At 45.4% G+C, this 22,144-nt stretch overlaps 1 protein-coding gene across 3 annotated transcripts in view; it reads left to right on the top strand.

Annotated features, from left to right (window-relative positions):
- Nucleotides 1–415: 415 nt before the first annotated feature.
- Nucleotides 416–22,144, top strand: part of ppp2r5eb (protein phosphatase 2, regulatory subunit B', epsilon isoform b) — a 35,904-nt gene continuing 14,175 nt past the window's right edge. Inside the window, exons 1-2 of one of the 3 annotated variants that reach the window (XM_029688041.2) lie at nt 416–824; nt 6,744–6,907. In XM_029688041.2, coding sequence (XP_029543901.1) covers nt 6,751–6,907 — 157 coding nt within the window. In that variant the 5' untranslated portion in view covers nt 416–824; nt 6,744–6,750. Of the gene's footprint in view, nt 825–6,743; nt 6,908–12,889; nt 13,028–13,261; nt 13,360–22,144 lie in introns of those variants that run through there. The other 2 variants (XM_029688042.2, XM_029688043.2) reach the window with 2 other exon arrangements.

Raw genomic sequence — 22,144 nt, 5'->3', positions numbered from 1 at the left:
TACCACTGCACTGTTGGATCTAGGAACGCAAGCATTTCGCTACACTCGAAATAACATCTGCTAAATATGTGTATGTGACCAATACAATTGTATTTGATTTGAGAGAAGTAGCTAGTGTTCGCCTGTTCAAAACCATCCTTCAGTGCGGATGATACGGTAAATCAGGGTTGGTTGGGCCTTGGACAGGTTTAACTTCATTCCATATGGGGAGGATTCGAGATTCCCATCTCGTTTTCTGCCCAATCTCTTTCCTAGTCCCATGCTCTTCAACCTACCTGTTTTTATTCATCTCTATGAGCGTCTCAACTCGCGCAATGATGGACGTTGTCGAACATCCAACCCCATCCATTACGTCTTTCAAACCGACCAATCACCATCGTCTTTAGATCCAAACCGAGCATCACGGTTAGTTGTATCTCTGTTTTGTGTGCCATGGACTCAGCCCAGTAATATTGACAATAGGGTGAAAAGAGATTACCCCAAATAAAACACTGTTTAAAGAAAATTAACCTAAAGTACAGAGGTGTGGTGTAAACAAGTGATTTCCTTCATAACTAGGGAATGTGATTGACTCAGCTTAATATTTTATACATCCGTATTTTGTTATTAATGGGACTCGGAGGATTATTTCGTTAGAAGGTAAAAGGTGCTCGTGGGTTTGGCTGTCTAATAAAGGCCAAGATAGCCTTTTCTGGTGTTTTTTTCCGCTACTTGCGAGAGGCTACTTGTACGGGATTGGAAGCATTTTAGTTTAATATCGTCTAATACAGGATAACTACTTGCCACCGTCTTCGTTTCGAACCACAGAGCCTCAGAGGATCAAGGTAATGTACGATACGACTCATTCTCGTTCGTCTGCAGCTATCTTGTTTCGGGTACGTGTGGTTCTAGTTAGCATATTAGAAGCTAGCTAGTTTCCATATCGAGAGATGTGTGGGATTAATGTTCAGCTCGTTTTCACAATTTGATGTCAGTAGGACACATATTAGAATACATATTTTTGTTAAATTAAATCGTTTTAATAATGCTAGATAGCTATACAACGTTATGTAACACACACAGTACTCATTCCTACAACGTTCATGTAACTCGCTAACATTAGTTAGCTACCTAGCTATGACTGGCTGACGAATTTAGCTAGCTAGATAGGTAACGTTAGCTAGCGAACGACCCAACATCACAGCTGGCTAACCGTTAGCTAACTTTCTGTCGTTACTAGTCATTAAATAACGATAATGTTATATTTTGCTCATATTACTACCAATATTACCAGTATTAAATTATATTGTGTTAAGACCAAAACAGTATATTGTAAGTACACCTAGCTAACGACAAAACACTGAAGAAGACGCTTGTTTTTGGTGGAAATGTCGGGTGGCTAGGTTGCTAACTAGCTAACGTTAGCACCAATTACTGTGATCTTGACTTCGCTAGCTACTATACGTGTTTGTTCAAGATAAGTAGAGTTGATGCTGAGCCTATGCTATCCACTAGTTATTATTATAGCAATACAACCGTCAACACTTGCATTGCGTTACGTTACATTGGTGTTGACGGAATGTCTCAACAAAGGTCGTTAGCTAGGTATATTTGAGATGGATATGGATTAGCATATGTTTTCACGCTCTCACTAGAGATAGAGAATTTACACTCGGTTTCCAGCTGACAGGCGAATGCAGTCATTATGTTGTGGTCAGGGTGTGCTTCATCGAATTTGTTATCATACCATGTTCCACCAAAGAAAGCATGGGGCAATTGGCTGGTCCATGTGAACAAATAAATGTTCTTAACTAGATTGGTTTTTAATATGTATTTGTTTTATAGATAGTTCGTTTAATTTTACCTCTGCGTATTTTAATATTTATCGGTGCATTTGAATCAACAATCGTGGTTAACCCGGTTTTAATAGAAGTTTGTAGGCTAACTAACCAAGGGTTTCCTAGATGTGCATAATGTTAACATTAATCCATTTGTTCTTGTGGAGGCTTGCCCAGAAGGTCAGGTTCAGAGGAAATGTAATCATCATACATACATTGTCCCTGTTTGGTTGAGGAATACTGTCACATTTCTGAGCCTTGCCGTTTGGAATGAAGATTTTGACAACCAGTCTGTACTATTAGAGTCCTTGGACAGATGTTCTCCAGTGGCATATTTGGTGTGGTCTTTATTTTGTTTATGAAAGCATACAGATAAGGGTGGCTTAATTGAGATTTCATTTGAAGGGTGTTTTTTTTGTTATTTCTGCAAACCATGTTTTTCTTAGAAAATGCTTAAACCCAGTGAATCATGTTGAACAATTTATTCACACTGTAGGTGTACATGATTGTGATTTAAGCATCCACAGGTGTGTGCCAGTGTTTGTGTCTCGTGTGTGTTTGAGTAAGCGTGCGTGTGTACACACAATTTTCGTGTGTCCCACCGGGTCATTCTGAAGGGTTTTGAATGTCACATTGAGGAAGGTAAACATCATGTCCCAGCCAAAATAACTTAGCATCCAAAGTCCCCTGTATTTATGATGGGAGTAAGTGCCTATGCCATGTGCCTGACTGTAATATAGCCCAAGTCTTAGTCATTGTTCCCCCACCTTATCAGCCTTCTCTGGGCGCCTGTCAGTGTGGGCTTGGTGCATTATGGGATTGCCTTGTTTTATGATGTGCCTGAGCTCTGTGCAATCATTATAGACTATCAGGAACTGACCGGGTCATAATTTTATGTCAGCTGTCGGTTCTCATGATTCAGTATACATTCGTTACTAGGAAAAGTCCGGACTACTGTCTAACGCCTATCCTCAGTTTAAATGCAGAATTAGGATTAAACTATTGTGATTATGATACCACTTCCCTTTCCCAGAAACTTTCTAGATTTTAGTTTTATTTAGCCATAGTAAGCAGGTCCTATTTTCAGGTCCTTTGCGCACCGGATTACATGTACACTGAACAAAAATGTAAATGCATCATGCAACAATTTCAAAGATTTTACTGAGTTACAGTTCATATAAGGAAATCAGTCAATTGAAATAAACTCATTAGGCCCTAATCTATGGATTGCACATGACTGGGCATAGGCCCACTGGGGAGCCAGGCCCAGCCAATCAGAATGAGTTTTTCCCCACAAAAGGGCTTTATTACAGACAGAAATATTCCTCAGTTTCATCAGCTGTCCCGGTGGCTGGTCTCATACAATTCCGCAGGTGAAGCAGCCGGATGTGGAGTTCCTAGGCTTGGTATGGTTACACACGGTCTGCGGGTGTGAGGCCGGTTTGACATACTGCCAAATTCTATAAAATGACATTGGAGGTGGCTTATGGTAGAGAAATTAACATTAAATTCTCTGGCAACAGCTCTGGTGAACATTCCTGCAGTCAGCATGCCAATTGCACGCTCCCTCAAAGCGTGAGACATTGTGGCATTGTTGTGACAAAACTGCACACTTTAGAGTGGCCTTTTATTGTGATCGTGCTGTTTAATCAGGTTCTTGATATGCCATGTTTGTCAGGTGGATCGATTTTCTTAGAAAAGGAGAAATGCTCACTAACGGATGTAATCAAATTTGTGCACCACATTTGAGAGAAATAAGCTTTTCTTTTTGTGCTTCTGGAAAATGTCTGGGATATTTTATTTCAGCTCATGAATCATGAGACCATGTTGTGTTTATATTTCTGTTCAATATATATCCACCTATCACACTGACACTTTTGCACACACACTTGAACACACACTCACATACATGCACCACCCACCACTTATGTTGCTGCCATACTGTTTATTTTTTTATCCTGCAACCAATCACTTTCTCCCAATCCCTGCCTACATGTACATATTTACCTCAACTACTCCAGTATCAGATTCCCTGTACATTGTAAATGTGGTACTGCCACTGACCCTATATATTGCTCACATTCCCCATTTTTTTCTTCTGCTTGTGTGTTATTTCTTGTGTTTTTGTTATACTATTTTGTTTTTGAATACTGCACTGTTGAGAAGGGCTGGCACTGTACTTGTGCATGTGACAAATAAAACCTGAAGCTATGCTGGGGAGGAGGTTAATAGGGATTTTGCAGTATGGCACATCTGCTTGATCCCCTCATCAATTCTGTCCATCCGTTCGCTCCTGTGTGTTAAGTGTTTAGCTCCTTCGGTTTCTTTTCTGTGTTTGTGATTTGTTCTTCTGCAGCTCCCTGGCTGGTAATAAGAGGAGCTTTCTTGGGCCTGCTGATATTTGTTAACTTCCTGTAGTGTTGCTCTTCTTCCCCATTCTCCCTGCTCCCTCTCCCTCTGTTGCTCTCTGTGTGTTCTCCCTCTGTCTTTAATCCCCCCCAGCCTGTGTGGATGTCATCTGGTCACTTATGTAAGAAGCATGGGGGGGGGGCTTTGTGCTGTGAAGCAGCAGCGGCACCCATGCCTCAACCATTAGGGCTTGTTGTTTGGTCAGTGAGTGAGCACTAAGGACTGATGGTGATATGTGTGGACTCTATTGCCACTGTGCACAGGTGATTGTAATGTGGAATAGCATGCACCGCTGTGTGCTTGGGTTTACATTTTCTGTAGCCCAAGTCTCCACTGCATGGTGGCAGGTGGTGTTTGCATGGCTTTTTGTAGGCTTTTGTGGCATGTTCTCTGGCTCCAGGGACTCACTTTGTATAATATTTGAATAGGCCTGTCCAGTTTTCAATGGCAAACTATCACAATATTTTTCTGCGGAAAAGGACTTGTTTGTGCTTTCTAGATTTGTTTTTCTGTGGTAACAGACCTGCGTGGCTATGCAGGTAAGCAGTAGGAACGAGAGTTACAACCATCTGATTAACTATTTCACCCTTGGGTCAGTAAACAGGCTAATAAAGCCATAGCTAACAATGCCACCCATATTCTCAGGGCAGGCTACATGACATGATTGTGTGTCTAGTTTCAGGGCTGAGTGTCTTTAGTTTGCTTGCTATTCTCTGTCTCCCTGCCTGTCCCTTGACCGGTAATGTGTTAGACGTTGGATGAATTTGACCCGATGGATGGATTCTTGTTAACCCTGCTGCACCCCGTCTCTGTCAATGCTGTCCCTTACTCCGCTACGCTGTGGGTTTCTTCTTATTACACACACAGAGTCTGAGACCCGTAGTAATCCAATTATAAATTGCCTAAATTGGTGGATTAAAGGCGGCGCATATGCGCCATTTTGGTTTAGGCTGTATCACAATCGGCCGTGATTGGGAGTCTCATAGGCGGGCGCACAGTTTGGCCCAGCGTCGTCCGGGGTTGGCTGGTGTAGTCCGTCATTGTAAATAAGAATTTGTTCTTAACTGACTTGCCTAGTTAAATAAAGGTTAAATAATAAAACAAATTGTTGTAGTGCAGTAAAGGCTGTTGGTTGTGGTTGTGTACAGTGTCTTTCTGGCTTCCCCTCCTGGTGCTCCTAATCAATGGCTATGAGGCATAATCAGCAACACACACAACACTGGACATTTCCTTAGCTTCCTCTCAGCACAAGAGTGTCTGCACTCAAATGACAGCTTTCAACCTCACTAGCAGCATTGTTGCATTGGCAGTAGAATGGCCTTACTGAAGAGCTCAGTGACTTTCAACATGGCACCGTCATAGGATGCCACCTTTCCAACAAGTCAGTTTGTCAAATTTCTGCCCTGCTAGAGATGACCCGGTCAACTGGAAGTGATGTTATTGTGAAGTGGAAACGTCTAGGAGCAACAGCGGCTCAGCTGTGAAGTGGTAGGCCAAACAAGCTCACAGAACAGGACTGCTGAGTGCTGAAGCACGTAGTGTGTATAAATCGTCTGTCCTCAGTTGCCTTAATTTTGTTGTCCCCCAGGAAAAGTCAGCAGCTAATGGGGATCCATAATAAATACAAAAACAAACACTCACTACCGAGTTCCAAACTGCCTCTGGATGCAACGTCAGCACAATAACTGTTTGTCGGGAGCTTCATAAAATGGGTTTCCGTGGCCAAGCAGCCGCACACAAGCCTAAGATCACCATGCGCAATACCAAGCGTCAGTTGGAGTCGTGTAAAGTTTGCCTCCATTGGACTCTGGAGCAGTGGAAATGCATTCTCTGGAGTGATGAATCACGCTTCACCATCTGGCAGTCTTACATATTAATCTGGGTTTGGTGGATGCCAGGAGAACATGACCTGCTCCAATGCAAAGTGCCAACTGTAAAGTTAGGTGGAGGAGGAATAATGGTCTGGGCTGTTTTTCATGGTTCAGGCTAGGCCCCTTAGTTCCAGTGAAGCGAAATCTTTACGCTATAGCATACAGTGACATTCTAGACAATTCTGTGTATTCCTGTTTCAGCATGACAATGCTCCCGTGCACAAAGCGAGGTCCATACAGAAATGGTTTGTTGAAATCTGTGTGGAAGAACTTGACTGGCCTGCACGGAGCCCTGACCTCAACCCCAAACACCTTTGGGGTGAATTGGAAGGCCGACTGCGAGCCAGGCATAATCGCCCAACATCAGTGCCCGTCTTCACTAATGCTCTTGTGGCTGAATGGAAGCAAGTCCCCGCAGAAATGTTCCAACATCTAGTGGAAAGCCTTCCCAGAAGATTGGATGCTGTTACAGCAGTAAAGGGGGGGACCAACTCCATATTAATGCCCATGATTTTGGAATGAGATGTTTGACGAGCATGTGTCCACATACTTTTGGTAGTGTATTTGCACATGAACACTGTCTTGTTTTTTATGTGTTGCTACATGTTAAGCAGAGACTTACAACTTGTTATCTCCCCTCCTACAGCAGGGCTATGTCCTCGGCAGCCACCACACCTCCATCTGTGGACAAAGTGGACGGATTTTCACGGAAGTCTGTCAGGAAGGCCAAGCAAAAGCGGTCGCAGAGTTCGTCCCAATTCCGGTCTCAGGGCAAACCCATCGAGCTCACGCCCCTGCCTCTGCTCAAGGGTAAGTGTTTAATTTCGAATACCTCAAATCTTCCCACATAGTCTCTTTCCATAACCCTCCAACTAACCTTCATGCTAACTTGTGAGTGGTGTGATGTGGGAGTGTGTTTAGTAGTGAATGCTGATACCAGCATGGTCGGAAGAGAGCAGAGAGATGTCATCGATTCTTGTTTCATCCCTTCTCTCTGCAACTCTTTTCATGAGCCAATGTGAGCGAGTGTATGTTTATCACAGTCCCTGTGTCAGGGATGCAAACTCGTCACTTTTGACGATATTTGCCGTTTTGAGCTCAAAATAGGTAATCCACGTGAATCGTGTAGATCCATAAAAATAACTTTTGTGGTGGCTGAACTACAAAAGAGAGGCGCGAACTGATCTTCTCCCTGTGTGATCACCACCAGAGATACTGGATATAGTGATGGGATGCTTGTGTCTCCGCCCTTAACAATGGGATTCGTTGTCCACAGAGCGGAACGGCGGGCTTTCAAGCTCCCGCCTGTTCCGCTCTTTTTTAGGGAGGGATAATTCACGGGCTGCTGCGTTGTCACAATGGGAACTCTTTCTAGAGCACCTGGTTAAATTGTGCATAACAGTAGGGTGTTAGGTGACGCGACAAACAATGAACGCTATACGATAATAATAAATTAAGAAAAACACAGGCTAATCTAATCCATTTAAACTAAATGTCAATAATGTGATCATCAAAATACACAAAATACATCATTTCAAAACACGAACATGTTTGCAGTTTAAATGCTAATGTAGTGAGAAATATGTGATTATTGTAAAAGTTTGCGAGTGCATAATTTACAATCATCCTGAATTAAAATATGGAATCATTTTTGCCACATTAAACTATTTTATATATGCTATTTTCCTTGATGTGTGTTACTACATTACACATGCTCATGTTCTGAACACATCAAATTGGGGGAATTACTCATCCCTTTTACATCAGACTGGTGGTGATTAAAAACAACTCAATCTATTTGTGGGCGGCAGCGTAGCCTAGTGGTTAGAGCGTTGGACTAGTAACGGAAAGGCTGCAAGTTCAAATCCCCGAGCTGACAAGGTACAAATCTGTCATTCTGCCCCTGAACATCCACTGGAAAATAGCATATATAAAATAATTTAATATGGCAAGAATTATTCCAGCCAGGCCGTCATTGAAAATAAGAATTTGTTCTTAACTGTTATGTGCGCTTGTATGATTGTGTGTGGGAGGGGGTACACTGTATGCTACTGACCTTATATTGACCTTAATCCCCAAAAACCCAAATAACTGCCAGGTGTGTGTTTGAAGAGGGTGGTGGGGTGTCTGTGTTTACTTCTGTATCTATGCCACTGGTATGTCTGTATTTTATTTTGTGGTGCGCAATGTGCCCCACTAAACTAATGCACTGCCAGGGATAGCTGTCACTTTGGTGTGTGGGAAGAAGGAGATGACACACTGCAGCAGTGCTAGTATGGAGGTAGATAGTATGGAGTGTAGGGGAAGTCAGGATTTTGCTAGTGCGTTTTGATTTATCTATTGAAAGGCCATGTAAGGTTAGTGTTGACTAATGGCATAATGCTGGTGAGCCGGGCACAATCAGGTGATTGTCCCATGGTCCTAAGTTTACATATCAGCAAAGGTACTGTATCATGTTGTTTTTGAGAAACTTGGTGGATCACAGGTTGACAGGCTACCAGGTCCAACGCTCTGTAAGTGGGCTTACGTGGTTTTGTAGGCACATGTTTCATTGCAACGTGGTGAAGATCTGGTTGGAGAGCGGCACTGCTCTCTGCTTCCCATGTTGAAGGAGTACGTTATGGTTTCCCAGGTGCGTATCTTCACATTTTAAGTGAATTTTAAATTCTTATTGGATAAGAAAAATGATATACTATGCCTACTCTCTGGGTCTCATCAGTTGGATGGACATATAAGCAGAGTATTTGCCCTTAACTGCAAACCATCTCTCTGTGTGGTCATAAAATAGTACAATTTTCCTTTAACATGCCATAATTAATTCACAGGGCAGCCAATTGTCCACAAGCAGCTTGAAGTGATCACCACTTTCATGGCATGCTTTCTCAAGGCTGAGCATCACCACACCCAAGAAGCTCATGGAGATGAACTTCATTGACAAGATGCTGCCTTCCAGAGAATTGTATGATGGATCAGTGTCTGAGAAACCTAAGGCAGAACATCCAGGACACCCTGTTAGTAAATAATAATAATAATGAGAAATTAAACTTAAAACACTTTTTTTGCTGGGTAAGATGTTTTCATTTACAATCTATTTTGTCAATGTTTTCCAGATTGTGCAAAAGTTTCTTAACGTGGTGAAGACTGCATACATGACAACTGCAGCCTACATGCAGAAGAAAATGCCCCTGGACAGCATGACCCTGCAATTGCTCTCTGCACGCGACCCAGTGGTGAGAGGCCATTCACAGACTGGCATCCTGTTGAAGCGGCTTGCTAGGATGATGGACCACCCAGTTCCACCCGAATATCAGCTTCCACTGAAAGTTGTGAAGTTTAATGTGGATTCTACCCTTCCCCCTTACAAGGATGGTGAGGACAACATGGTCAAGTGGTGGGGCCTGAACCAGATTTTACTAGTGTCTCCCTCAATCTTCCATGGTCCTATTGTGGAGTCTTCGTTTAATGTGATGGGAGACATCACAGCTCAAAAGAGCATGAACATGGCTACATTCAATGAAATTCAGACCACCAAATATATCCACAGGTCCAGGAGTCTGACTGCCTTACAGATGTTCCAGAGACATGATGTCAAGTTGAGCAAGGGACTCTAAGTACATCCGCACTGCAGGAAGGAAGGATAAAGCTCAGAGACAGGAGAACCTGATGAAGAGGGAGGGATATGGTTGCCAGCCAACATCCAGTGCCCAGCAGACCAGGAAGACTGCAGTGGAGGAGGAGAAGCAGGCCAGACTGAGGACACAGCTAAACAAAGAAAAATAGCCAAATCATTTTTAGTCGAAGCTAAAAGGAAGGAAGCCAAAATGTGGATTGTAGGTGGGTGTAGGCTAGATGTGAGTGATAACCTGTTACTGTTTATTTTGAGCTTCAAAATAAAATAATCTTCTTAAAAATGAGTTGTGTGTGTGAGTTATACTGACAGGTCAAATTCTACAAAGAGGAGACTGAGTTGTGCTTAATGTTGGCTAAGAATTAATTTAGCAGATGGGTCTAGTCCTCGACCTTCACCTTGTAGTGCTTCATTAAACCCACTGGAAAATGTATGTCCCCAAGAAAATAATCAAATCCTCACTCTGTCTGGGGAGACTGAGATTTATCATGACATGATAACCCATAAACCAAGACCAAAGAACCCAACCCCCTTTTCTACCCCAGGACACTATTTTCTCTGTCTATTGTGGTTTGACAGGTTAGGAGTATTGACAGTATTCCACTATGTATTATGCACTTGATACTCTCTGAGAATATGCAAATTGTATGCAAAAAAAAGAAGCCTTTTTGGACCGTCACCAGTTTGCACCTCTGCTCCATGCTCGTGTGTCGTATACCCCAGTGTGTGTGCATTCTGCTGCTGGTACGTGAACTGCATGCCCAGACGGGGAGGCAGCCTGCTGCTGATTCACAGGTGGGGTCAGTCCTCTCCTGCCTGCCTGGCTCTATACAGAGAGGTTGAGACTAGAGTGACGGACGGAATGCAGCCTGACAGGAACCAGAGTCTCAGCCAGGGTGTGTCCCTCCCTCCTGGAGGTCTGTCTGCCACGCCAGTGACCTATTGGGCGTGGGTGGCATCACTTCACTGTCCTCTCTCTTCTCCACTCAGGGCCACTCTTTAGTTTGTTTGCCTGGCCGTGAGTGAGTCACACTTTCACCATTACCAGCCAGTGCCTCTGCAGAGCAGAACACAGCAGAGCTCTGGGTGAGTAGGGTGCAGTAGTTGCTCTGCACCTGCATAATAACAGGTGCAAATCTGATCTGACATACTATGATTTCCTCATCATATTGGACACCATTTTAAATGGTTAAACCTAAGTAATTGTTGTCTTTGTAAGTGCCTGTTTAAAATGTGATTCCATTTTCGTGATAGCTTGTTCCCTGTAATCTCCTCTTTAATTCAGGGGACGAGCACTAGAGCTCTGCTCCCCTCCCTGAGCCCGACGGACCCCGACATCATGCTAGGGCCAGGCAGGGCCTGTTTTCTTTCATCAATAACAACAGTACGGGCAGGGCACGGGTACACTAACATTTTGAAGCTCAGCCATTAGCGTGTGATGTGCTGCGCAGTACAGTCATATCTGTTTAAGATCATAACATGGCGTCAGAAGTGATTCAACCTCACGACCAGAGAGATTATTTCACAAAAAAATAAGAATGCTCCTTGAGTTTTGTCAGAGTCTAGCGTGACGAAAAGTAGCTAACAGCTAACTGCTCTCTCATGTCTTTTCATTGAGCAGAGCAGCCCAAGCGGAGCCGTTGCTATGGATACTCAGAACCGCCATGAGCAGAACACAGGGAGCGAGTGACCGAGGAGCAACAGCAAATAGATTTACTAACAGAGGAAGTTATTTCTGGTTTCGAGCAGGGCGGGGCCTTAAATTTGGCAGAAGCAATCAGGCCTGAACATTGTGGACATGGGTAGGTGTTCGGGCTTAAATTCATGCCCGGGTTCATTGCTCTAACGAGCACATCACCACAGTGAAACGCAGAACCTTAATACATTGAAATGGTATCTACCATCCTGTGACGTGATCACAGATCTGACATGACTGGATTGATGAAAGCTTTGTGAAACCCTCTGATTTCACCTCTCAATTTGTGTTGGATCTTTGCACACTTGGGAATACTTACAAGGAGTAGAGGAAGGATGCATTTTCAAACGATTGTAGTCGGGTCTGGGACCATGTAGACAACAGGAGGAAGTAGCTGTTGGCTGACTGAGGTGTGTGTAGTTGCCTGGTGTTAGGTGAGCTGCACTTATTCTATCCAACCATGTGGTGGCGACTGGCGATGCCTCAACCCTCCGTGCGGCACCAACACACGCCCTCATCTATCATCGACTGACTGACCTTTGACCTCTAAGGAGGAGCACTCTATGTACGCAGTCAGTGAGAGTGAAGAGACTGTGAGGGTGGCCTTTCAGACTTTACCTGCTAGTCACAGCCAGGGAAAAATGGTTTTCCTGTAACTAGATCTGAGCCTCCTATGTTGATTCAGTTTGTTTAAATTCTTTTGCTATTTCTTGAAGGTGGAAAGGGGACAGATTTTCACCCCATGTCAACAAAGACAGTAGAAATAAGCATTCATATTTTGCTAGGCTGCAGAGCCCATGGTCTCAACAAGGGATACTTTTTATTCCTAAATGTTGTATCGGGTAGTTGTTCCAGGCCTGCGTGGATGTCTCCCTCAGTGTGCAAGTCAAGAGTTGTTGTGGTAGCTCTTTAAGAGCCTTCACAGGAAGTTAGAGGGATGGTGAGAGTGACCGAGAGAACGAGGGAGTGGTGATGAGTCTGGCGTGGAGCCTGAAGAAAGAATTAATGTCCTAATGCTTCATGGCAGAGGGATGGAGGAAGAGGAGGACGAAGAGGATTTTCCAATGCTTGGCCAGGTCATGGCAAACCCTTTCCCCTCCTTCCACATCTACTAGGTGGAGTGGAGACTTCCTCTGTTTACCAGAATCTTCGAGGTGGAGTGATGCCTACGTTAAGGATGTGCGCTGGCGAGATGCTTGTTTTTTAGGACCACCTCTCTGTGTAGTACGGAAAACAGATCGCTCTCTCTGACCTCGTGAGCCAAATTTAAAAAAAAATAAGGGGAGTAGAAATAGAATGAAGACGGTGAAAGGGGAGTTAGGGGAACAGCACTGGCCGTAGAGCTTCCGCCAGCCCCTCTGTCTGGTGGTTCCTGGTCTCTGTTTGGTCCCTCTCCCCCCTACGCCCTCCCCTCAGGGGTAACCTGATCCACCAGTTGTCTCGTTATAGATTTCCAGTCCCACTCGCTCCTAACAAGCAGCATAGGGGGGAGTGTGTGCCCACTACAACAAACTACTATTTTTCACACCATCAGTATTTGAATAATTTTGCCCCAACAGATAATATTTTGGGCTGGTGGACTCTACAGAGGAACGGAAACCTGAGAGTGAGTGTCCGTGATTCTGCTGGGGGTGGAGGAGTGTTCTAGTTAACCTACTAAGGGCCCTCTCGAAGGCTTGGCAGGCTGTGTTGGTATGTCTGTCTGTGGGGCTGAGTGGAGAGTATATAAATGGAGTGGTAATGGCAGGGGGACATGGAAAGAGGGTATGACTGAGCTTTTGAAGTCAGATGTAGGATAAGGGTGGAGTGGCCTGTGCAGCAATCATCTCTAAGGAGTGCTGCTGTGTAGTACTGTGGATGAGCAGTGCAGTAGCTTCGCCATACAGCAGCCTTCGTTCTGTTGGCTTTCTGTCTGCCAGAGGATGTTGTGGTAGCCAGGTAGGTGTTACAGCAGGTAGCATATTGACTGTGTTGTCATGGTCAGTGCCACTGATTGCAGGGGTTTTCAGAGTTATGCTTGTTAAGGGTGTGGTGGCTATGGCTGGTGGAATGCTTGCTATGTGATTCACCTGCGCACACTGCTGCTGGCCCTCTCACCTGACCTTGTGTGTGAAGAGTGCCTTTGTGTTGACAGCCCCAGATTACCCACACTGCCTTTGAAAGGAGGCACACAGAGAGAGACTCTGTTCTCTGCTACCAAGAGGTGACCGTAGCTGTACAATGCCTAGGAGGCTTTCGATGTTCAAAGTTAAAATGACTTGTATGAACTCCGTCTGCCTTGTTACTATAGTGGAGAGCAAAGTTAGCACAGTGTGATTACATCCGTCAATCATTGACAGTACATGGCAGTGTAGTTCATAATGAGGCTTCTTGATGCTGCCATATGAGAACACATAGAGAACAGAAAATAATGTTTTCATTATAGAAATGTCTGAATGATGAGATGGATACAAAGATGGGCACACAAACAGGAAGGGCTCAGGTGGGAATTGAATCCCTATGGTCCAGAGTTGGTTGCGTTTCTGCCAGACCATACTCCGACCAACCATTACCTGGTTTGTTGTCTAATCTTCAGCTCAGAGACGATGCAAACGGTGTGTGTGTGGTTCTCCATCTCTGACACAGTGTTGATGTGATGGTCTGCCTCCCCGTGTATACATACAGTACATATCATACATATTGACCTTCAGTCTCTGACAGTGTTGGCCCGGTCACCTGCTGAGCCCATCTGTTGGAACCGCTCACTCTCTCCTGCAACCGTAACCCAAGCCCGCCAGAGTGTATAGTGTGGCCGGGGTTTTCCCCTTAGACAAGCAAGCAGGCAGACTTTCTGTGTGTGTGTGTGTCGGCTGCTCTGAGGGACGTAATTGTTACTCTATACCTACACTCACTTCCTGGATTTGTGTTTCCATCTAAAAACGGGGACCACTAAGAATAGCCTTCTACGTTCTGAGTAAACTCCATGGATGATGGGTTTTTATTAAGTCCTGAAGCAAAGTACTTGAGTCTTAAGACCTGGCAAAGTGTCCATTTGCGTTACTTCCATGTGAATTTCAACTCATAGTGTCCGTTAGCTTTAGCATCACATGACTAACACTGCTGGTCGTTCATTTACAGGGAAGGCCTCCCAGTTACAGTACTACGGAGTACTTTGTACAGTATTACCGTGTGCTCTGTACGGTTACAGTACTACTGTGTGCGCTGCACGGTTACAGTACTACCGTGTGCTCTGCACGGTTACAGTACTACCGTGTGCTCTGTACGGTTACAGTCCTACCGTGTGCTCTGCACGGTTACAGTACTACCGTGTGCTCTGTACGGTTACAGTCCTACCGTGTGCTCTGCACGGTTACAGTACTACCGTGTGCTCTGTACGGTTACAGTCCTACCGTGTGCTCTGTACGGTTACAGTCCTACCGTGTGCTCTGTACGGTTACAGCCCTACCGTGTGCTCTGTACGGTTACAGCCTTACCGTGTGCTCTGTACGGTTACAGTATTACCGTGTGCTCTGTACGGTTACAGTCCTACCGTGTGCTCTGTACGGTTACAGTCCTACCGTGTGCTCTGTACGGTTACAGTACTACCGTCTGCTCTGTACGGTTACAGTCCTACAGTGTGCTCTGTACGGTTACAGTCCTACCGTGTGCTCTGTACGGTTACAGTACTACCGTGTGCTCTGTACGGTTACAGTACTACCGTCTGCTCTGTACGGTTACAGTACTACCGTCTGCTCTGTACGGTTACAGTACTACCGTGTGCTTTGTACGGTTACAGTACTACCGTGTGCTCTGTACGGTTACAGTCCTACCGTGTGCTCTGTACGGTTACAGTCCTACAGTGTGCTCTGTACGGTTACAGTACCGCCGTGTGCTCTGTACGGTTACAGTACCGCCGTGTGCTCTGTACGGTTACAGTACCGCCGTGTGCTCTGTACGGTTACAGTACTGCCGTGTGCTCTGTACGGTTACAGTCCTACCGTGTGCTCTGTACGGTTACTGTCCTACCGTGTGCTCTGTACGGTTACTGTCCTACCGTGTGCTCTGTACGGTTACAGTCCTACCGTGTGCTCTGTACGGTTATAGCCCTACCGTGTGCTCTGTACGGTTACAGCCCTACCGTGTGCTCTGTACGGTTACAGTCCTACCGTGTGCTCTGTACGGTTACAGTCCTACCGTGTGCTCTGTACGGTTACAGTCCTACCGTGTGCTCTGTACGGTTACTGTCCTACCGTGTGCTCTGTACGGATACAGTCCTACCGTGTGCTCTGTACGGTTACAGTCCTACCGTGTGCTCTGTACGGTTACAGTACTACCGTGTGCTCTGTACGGTTACAGTACTACCGTGTGCGCTGCACGGTTACAGTACCACCGTGTGCTCTGCACGGTTACAGTACCGCCGTGTACTTACCGTGTGCTCTGTACGGTTACAGTATTACCGTGTGCTCTGTACGGTTACAGTACTACCGCGTGCTCTGCACGGTTACAGTACCGCCGCGTGCGCTGCACGGTTACAGTACCGCCGCGTGCGCTGCACGGTTACCGTACCGCCGTGTGCTCTGTACGGTTACAGTATTACCGTGTGCTCTGTACGGTTACAGTCCTACCGTGTGCTCTGTACGGTTACAGTCCTACCGTGTGCTCTGTACGGTTACAGTCCTACCGTGTGCTCTGTACGGTTACAGTCCTACCGTGTGCTCTGTACGGTTACAGTACTACCGTGTGCTCTGTACGGTTAGTCCTTCCGTGTGCTCTGCACGGTTACAGTACCGCCGTGTGCTCTGCACGGTTACAGTACCGCCGTGTGCGCTGCACGGTTACAGTACCGCCGTGTGCTCTGTACGGTTACAGTACTGCCGTGTGCTCTGTACGGTTACAGTCCTACCGTGTGCTCTGTACGGTTACTGTCCTACCGTGTGCTCTGTACGGTTACTGTCCTACCGTGTGCTCTGTACGGTTACAGTCCTACCGTGTGCTCTGTACGGTTATAGCCCTACCGTGTGCTCTGTACGGTTACAGCCCTACCGTGTGCTCTGTACGGTTACAGTCCTACCGTGTGCTCTGTACGGTTACAGTCCTACCGTGTGCTCTGTACGGTTACAGTCCTACCGTGTGCTCTGTACGGTTACTGTCCTACCGGTTACGGATACAGTCCTACCGTGTGCTCTGTACGGTTACAGTCCTACCGTGTGCTCTGTACGGTTACAGTACTACCGTGTGCTCTGTACGGTTACAGTACTACCGTGTGCGCTGCACGGTTACAGTACCACCGTGTGCTCTGCACGGTTACAGTACCGCCGTGTGCGCTGCACGGTTACCGTACCGCCGTGTGCTCTGTACGGTTACAGTATTACCGTGTGCTCTGTACGGTTACAGTACTACCGCGTGCTCTGCACGGTTACAGTACCGCCGCGTGCGCTGCACGGTTACAGTACCGCCGCGTGCGCTGCACGGTTACCGTACCGCCGTGTGCTCTGTACGGTTACAGTATTACCGTGTGCTCTGTACGGTTACAGTCCTACCGTGTGCTCTGTACGGTTACAGTCCTACCGTGTGCTCTGTACGGTTACAGTCCTACCGTGTGCTCTGTACGGTTACAGTCCTACCGTGTGCTCTGTACGGTTACAGTACTACCGTGTGCTCTGTACGGTTAGTCCTTCCGTGTGCTCTGCACGGTTACAGTACCGCCGTGTGCTCTGCACGGTTACAGTACCGCCGTGTGCGCTGCACGGTTACAGTACCGCCGTGTGCGCTGCACGGTTACTGTACCGCCGTGTGCGCTGCACGGTTACAGTACCGCCGTGTGCGCTGCACGGTTACAGTACCGCCGTGTGCGCTGCACGGTTACAGTACCGCCGTGTGCGCTGCACGGTTACAGTACCGCCGTGTGCGCTGCACGGTTACAGTACCGCCGTGTGCGCTGCACGGTACTTAGAAATTTTGCTACTGCCGTTGCTATTGGATTTTCTCTGCCTGCAGGTGTCGTTGTTTAACCCATCTTTTTCAGTCAGGTGAAAAAGGTGACTGTTGGGCAGGACAAGGGGACTGCGACACATTGGGCTGAGGTGGGTGTGTCAATCATGACTGATGTCATATTACCATGCGGTAGAGCAGCATTGCACAGCAAGTCCAAGTCTCCACATAGGGCTCAGAGACACCAGCAGCGTTTGCTGGTCGAGAGTACTTGGCACATCTGGATGTCATTTGTGAATCGAGTGCGCACCGATTTTACATTTAGAATCGTGGGAAAATGTCGGCAGTCAGACGTCTTCCTCGGGTGGTCCTTAAAATACAGTGTGCTGAACGATCGGCAGACGACCGCTGGATCCACATTGGGTGAAATGTGTGCGAGCTTTTAGAGTACGTGATGTTCCTGAGGCTCCAGTCTCTCATCAGTAGATGTCCTATGAGAGGACCCTGGTTATGTGGATATGACGAGAGGCTTGCTTGCACCCTGCTCAACAGCTTTAAGTGATTATGAAATTTACTTTGAACATTTCCTGTGGTGAGCCATTAAACTACACTCTCTCTCTCTCTCTCTCTCTCTCTGAGAAGCTCAGCTTTCTCCACATTAATTAAGCAGCAGTCTTTATTTAGTCTGCCAGGGGAGCTATGATGATGCTCCCATCCCTGAGCTGAGGCTTGTCAGAGTGTGCTAGACTGAACTATTCTGTGCAGAGTGCTGACCTAGTCTGGGGCTGGGAAGGGTGATGTGGTTTGCTGTGCTCAGTTCTGCTGGTATGGGCTTAGCATCTGAATTTTAGATGTCATTATTTTAGATTTTAAGGTAACTGTTAGTGAATCAGGCTAGATGACATGGTGCTGAATGCTGATCTTTCCTATGTTGTTTATTTGGGACAATTGGGATTGAGACCTGCTGAATGCTTCTTCAATGGTGTGAGTCTGGACCCAGCAGCCCAGGGTTGTGCTAGGGTAGTCTGACAGGGATGGGTTGGACTCTCACCTATTTTCTAAACTATACATACTTTATTGCACATTGGAATTGTGGACTTTACTGTGTTGGTGTGTGCCAGGGGCTGGGCAGAGAAATGTACTCGGTATTGTGATGAACTGGTATCTCAATTGTGTTGTCCAAGACTGGGTGCTCCATGCCGTTCTAGGACATGCTCCCTGTCATGGTCTGTTGTGGTCAACTGAGCCGTGTGCTCACTCCTGGTTGGTTACTGTATGCTGTATTGTTATGGATAGGGCTGTCGTGTTCACTACTGTTTTAAACAGAAAAAAATATTTATTAGGATTATTATTATTTTCACCCCTTTCACCCCTTCCCTGATTGGAGTAAACTGACAACAACACTAAATAATTCGATTTTCACCGACTGGCCAATCCACCATTTATTTTGATCTTAACCGCAACCCTCAGATGTCCACAGACCGGTTCATCTTTCCCAGTACACTACCATTTTGCTATTTCCTTTCACAATACATCCCTCCATTTTACTGTGATGTCTTACGAGGGTCCTGAACCTTCCTATTTGTAACATTTCTACTGATATTGCCCCAAAGATAAGTACTTTACCCCAGGAGCATATTGATATTTCCCATTGACTGATCGTGGTTTTGCAGATCCCCAAACAATACAGTTTGCAGGTCCATCTAAACCGTAATATTATGACATAAAAACCATTCCTGGACCTGACTGCAAAAGCGAGCTATTAGATAAAAATGTTGCTACAAAAATAATGCTCAACATATGGGGAATTGAACAGTCAGCTTTGTGCAGACTCTGCCACGAAGAAACACTCACTAGAGCATCTTTTCCGCTACTGTCCATCGGTGGCTCGCTTTTGCAGTCAGTTCCAGGAATAGTGGTTTTATGTCATATCAGGGTTCAAACTGAGTACCAGAAAAGATGCTCTAGTGAGTCTGTTTCTTCATAGCAGAATCTGCACAAGGCTGACTGTTTAATTCCCCATATGTTGAGCATTGCTTTTTTGTGGCAAGTTTATCTAATAGCTTAAATTTAAATGAACGGATTGATGTCAATTGTTGTTTTACATGTCAGTTCATAGACCCGATGCCAAGGTATTGGTACATCAGAGGCCTGTTTCTCAACGGACTTGAACTTTATGCGGCACTGCGGTCAAACCTTTTGACTTCGATTTATACTAATAAGTATAAGCCATTTCTGTTTTTTAACGAGTGGTAATGTGTAGTAGACAGACTCATTCTTTAATTTCTTCTTGAATTAATTGCCTCTTAGTTGCTTTTTTGAAAATGTTACTTGTTTACAATGTCCTTCATGAATATTATACCCTTAAATGTTTTCAGTAAATTGGAGTTTAGCCATATTATTTGCTGTAATATTTGATCTGCCTTTTCTGGAGGATGAAATTTAAATTGTAGCCAACTCTGTATGGCTTCATTTAAAAGGAGGATACTTCAAACAGGGATCCTTGGGCTCTTTGCCTTTTTGAAGATTGACAATCTTAAACAGGATGGGCCTCTCGTAGTAGGCTGCTGGAAAACTAGTTTGGATTAGGATATAATGTTGGTTTAATGCCTTAATATTTAAGTTCTAACCCTCCAAACCCATTTTTGTTATATACAGTGCATCTGCAAAGTATTCAGACCCCTTGACTTTTTCCACATTTTGTTACATTTCAGCTTTATTCTAAAATGGATTAAAACATTTTTGCCCCTCATCAATCTACACACAATGGCCTATACTGACAAAGTAAAAACAGGGTTTTAGACATTTCTGGGGGGAAAACAACTGACTAATGACATTTACATAAGTATTCAGACCCTTTACTCTGTTGAAGCACCTTTGGCAGCGATTACAGCCTTGAGTCTTCTCGGGTATAATGCCACAAACTTGGAACACCTGTATTTTAATAGTTTTTCCCATTCTCTGCATATCCTCTCAAGCTCTGTCAGGTTGGATGGGGAGTCGCTGCACAGCTATTTTCAGGTCTCTCCAGAGATGCTAGATCGGGTTCAAGTCCGTGCTCTGGCTGGGCCACTCAAGGACACTCGACCCGAAGCCAGTCCTGCGTTGTCTTGACTGTGTGCTTTGCTTTGTTGTCCTGTTGGAAGGTGAACCTTTGCCCCCAGTCTGAGGTCCTGAGTGCTCTGGAGCAGGTTTTCATCAAGGATGTCTCTGTACTTTGCTCCGTTCATCTTCTCTTCGATCCTGACTAGTCTCCCAGTCCCTGCTGCTGAAAAATATCCCCACAGCATGATGCTGCCAGCACCATGTTTCACCGTAGGGATGGTGCAAGGTTTCCTCCAGACGTGACGCTTGGCATTCAGGCCAAAGAGTACAATATTTGTTTCATAATACCAGAGAATCTGGTTTCTCATGGTCTGAGAGTCCTTTTTGATGCCGTTTGGCACACACCAAGCGGGTCGTCATATGCCTTTTACTGAGGAGTGGCTTCCATCTAGCCACTCTACCATAAAGGACTGATTGGTGGAGTGCTGCAGAGATGGTTGTCCTTCTGGAATGTTCTTCCATCTTCTCAGAGGAACTCTGGAGTTCTGTCAGAGTGACAAAGGGTTCTTGGTCAACTTCCTGACCATGGCCCTTCTCCACCGATTGCTCCGTTTGGCAGGCGGCCAGCTCTATAAAGAGTCTTGGTGGTTCCAAACTTCTTCCATTTAAGAATGATGGAGGCCACAGTGTTCTTGGGGACCTTCAATGCTGCAGACATTTTTTGGCACCCTTCCCAAGATCTGTGCCTCGACACAATCCTGTCTCCGAGCTCAACGGACAACTCCTTCGACCTCATGGCTTGGTTTTTGCTCTGACATGCACTGTCAACTGTGGGACCTTTATATAGACAGGTCTGTGCCTTTCCAAATTATGTCCAATCAATTGAATTTACCACAGGTGGATATACCAAGGATGATCAATGGAAACAGAAAGCACCGGGTATTTAGGTAAATAAGGTATTTCTGTTATTTTTAATACATTTGCAAAAATTCTAAAAACGTATTTTCACTTTGTCGTTATGGGTTATTGTGTGTACATGGATGATGAAAAAAAACATTTGATCCATTTTAGAATCAGGATGTAATGTTACAAAATGTGGATAAAGGGAAGGGTTCTGAGTATTCTCCAATTGCATCTAAATGTGCCCATAGCTTTATCTGGTTTGCCATTCCAAATATTATTTTCTCGCATTTCAAAAAGGATTCTCCTGGATTTGGTAGAGCAATGAATAATTATTTAGAAATATCGCAGTTGACATATTTAATCAGGGTACATTTCTTGTAGATGGACAGGTTTTTACTCTCCATAGTTTCAAGATCCTATACATTTTGCTGATTTTTATATCAAAGTTAATAGTTGCAAAATCGCTCTTCCAGGAGACTTTCTCACATCAACTGATGAACAACACCTGGAATAATGGCATCACGAGCGTTTGTGTGCTGGGCCCAGCCGGGCGCTCCTTCTCCCTGGAGGGATTTCTCTCTCCTGTGTGACTCTCTGCTCTATTAATAGCTTCCTTTTAAGGCCAATCACATGCTACTCCTCTCCTATATACCCAGGGGTTGGATGGAAGACCATCACTGACTGTACTGGTGCACTAATTATATGAACCAACCAGGAACGGGACAGGCACCAGCAGCAGCCACAGACCCTTACACAGACCCTGACACACACACACACACACGGTGGGGCAGGCCTAACAGGAGAGACATTGTGCTTGATTAACCACGCACTCACCCTGATGGTCCTAGCTATCTGTGATTTAAAC

This window comes from Oncorhynchus nerka, linkage group LG18 (genome assembly GCF_034236695.1).
Source record: "Oncorhynchus nerka isolate Pitt River linkage group LG18, Oner_Uvic_2.0, whole genome shotgun sequence".
NCBI lineage: Eukaryota > Metazoa > Chordata > Actinopteri > Salmoniformes > Salmonidae > Oncorhynchus > Oncorhynchus nerka.
Note: the sequence above shows the minus strand (reverse complement) of the source record. Positions and strands in the feature narration are given on the sequence as shown.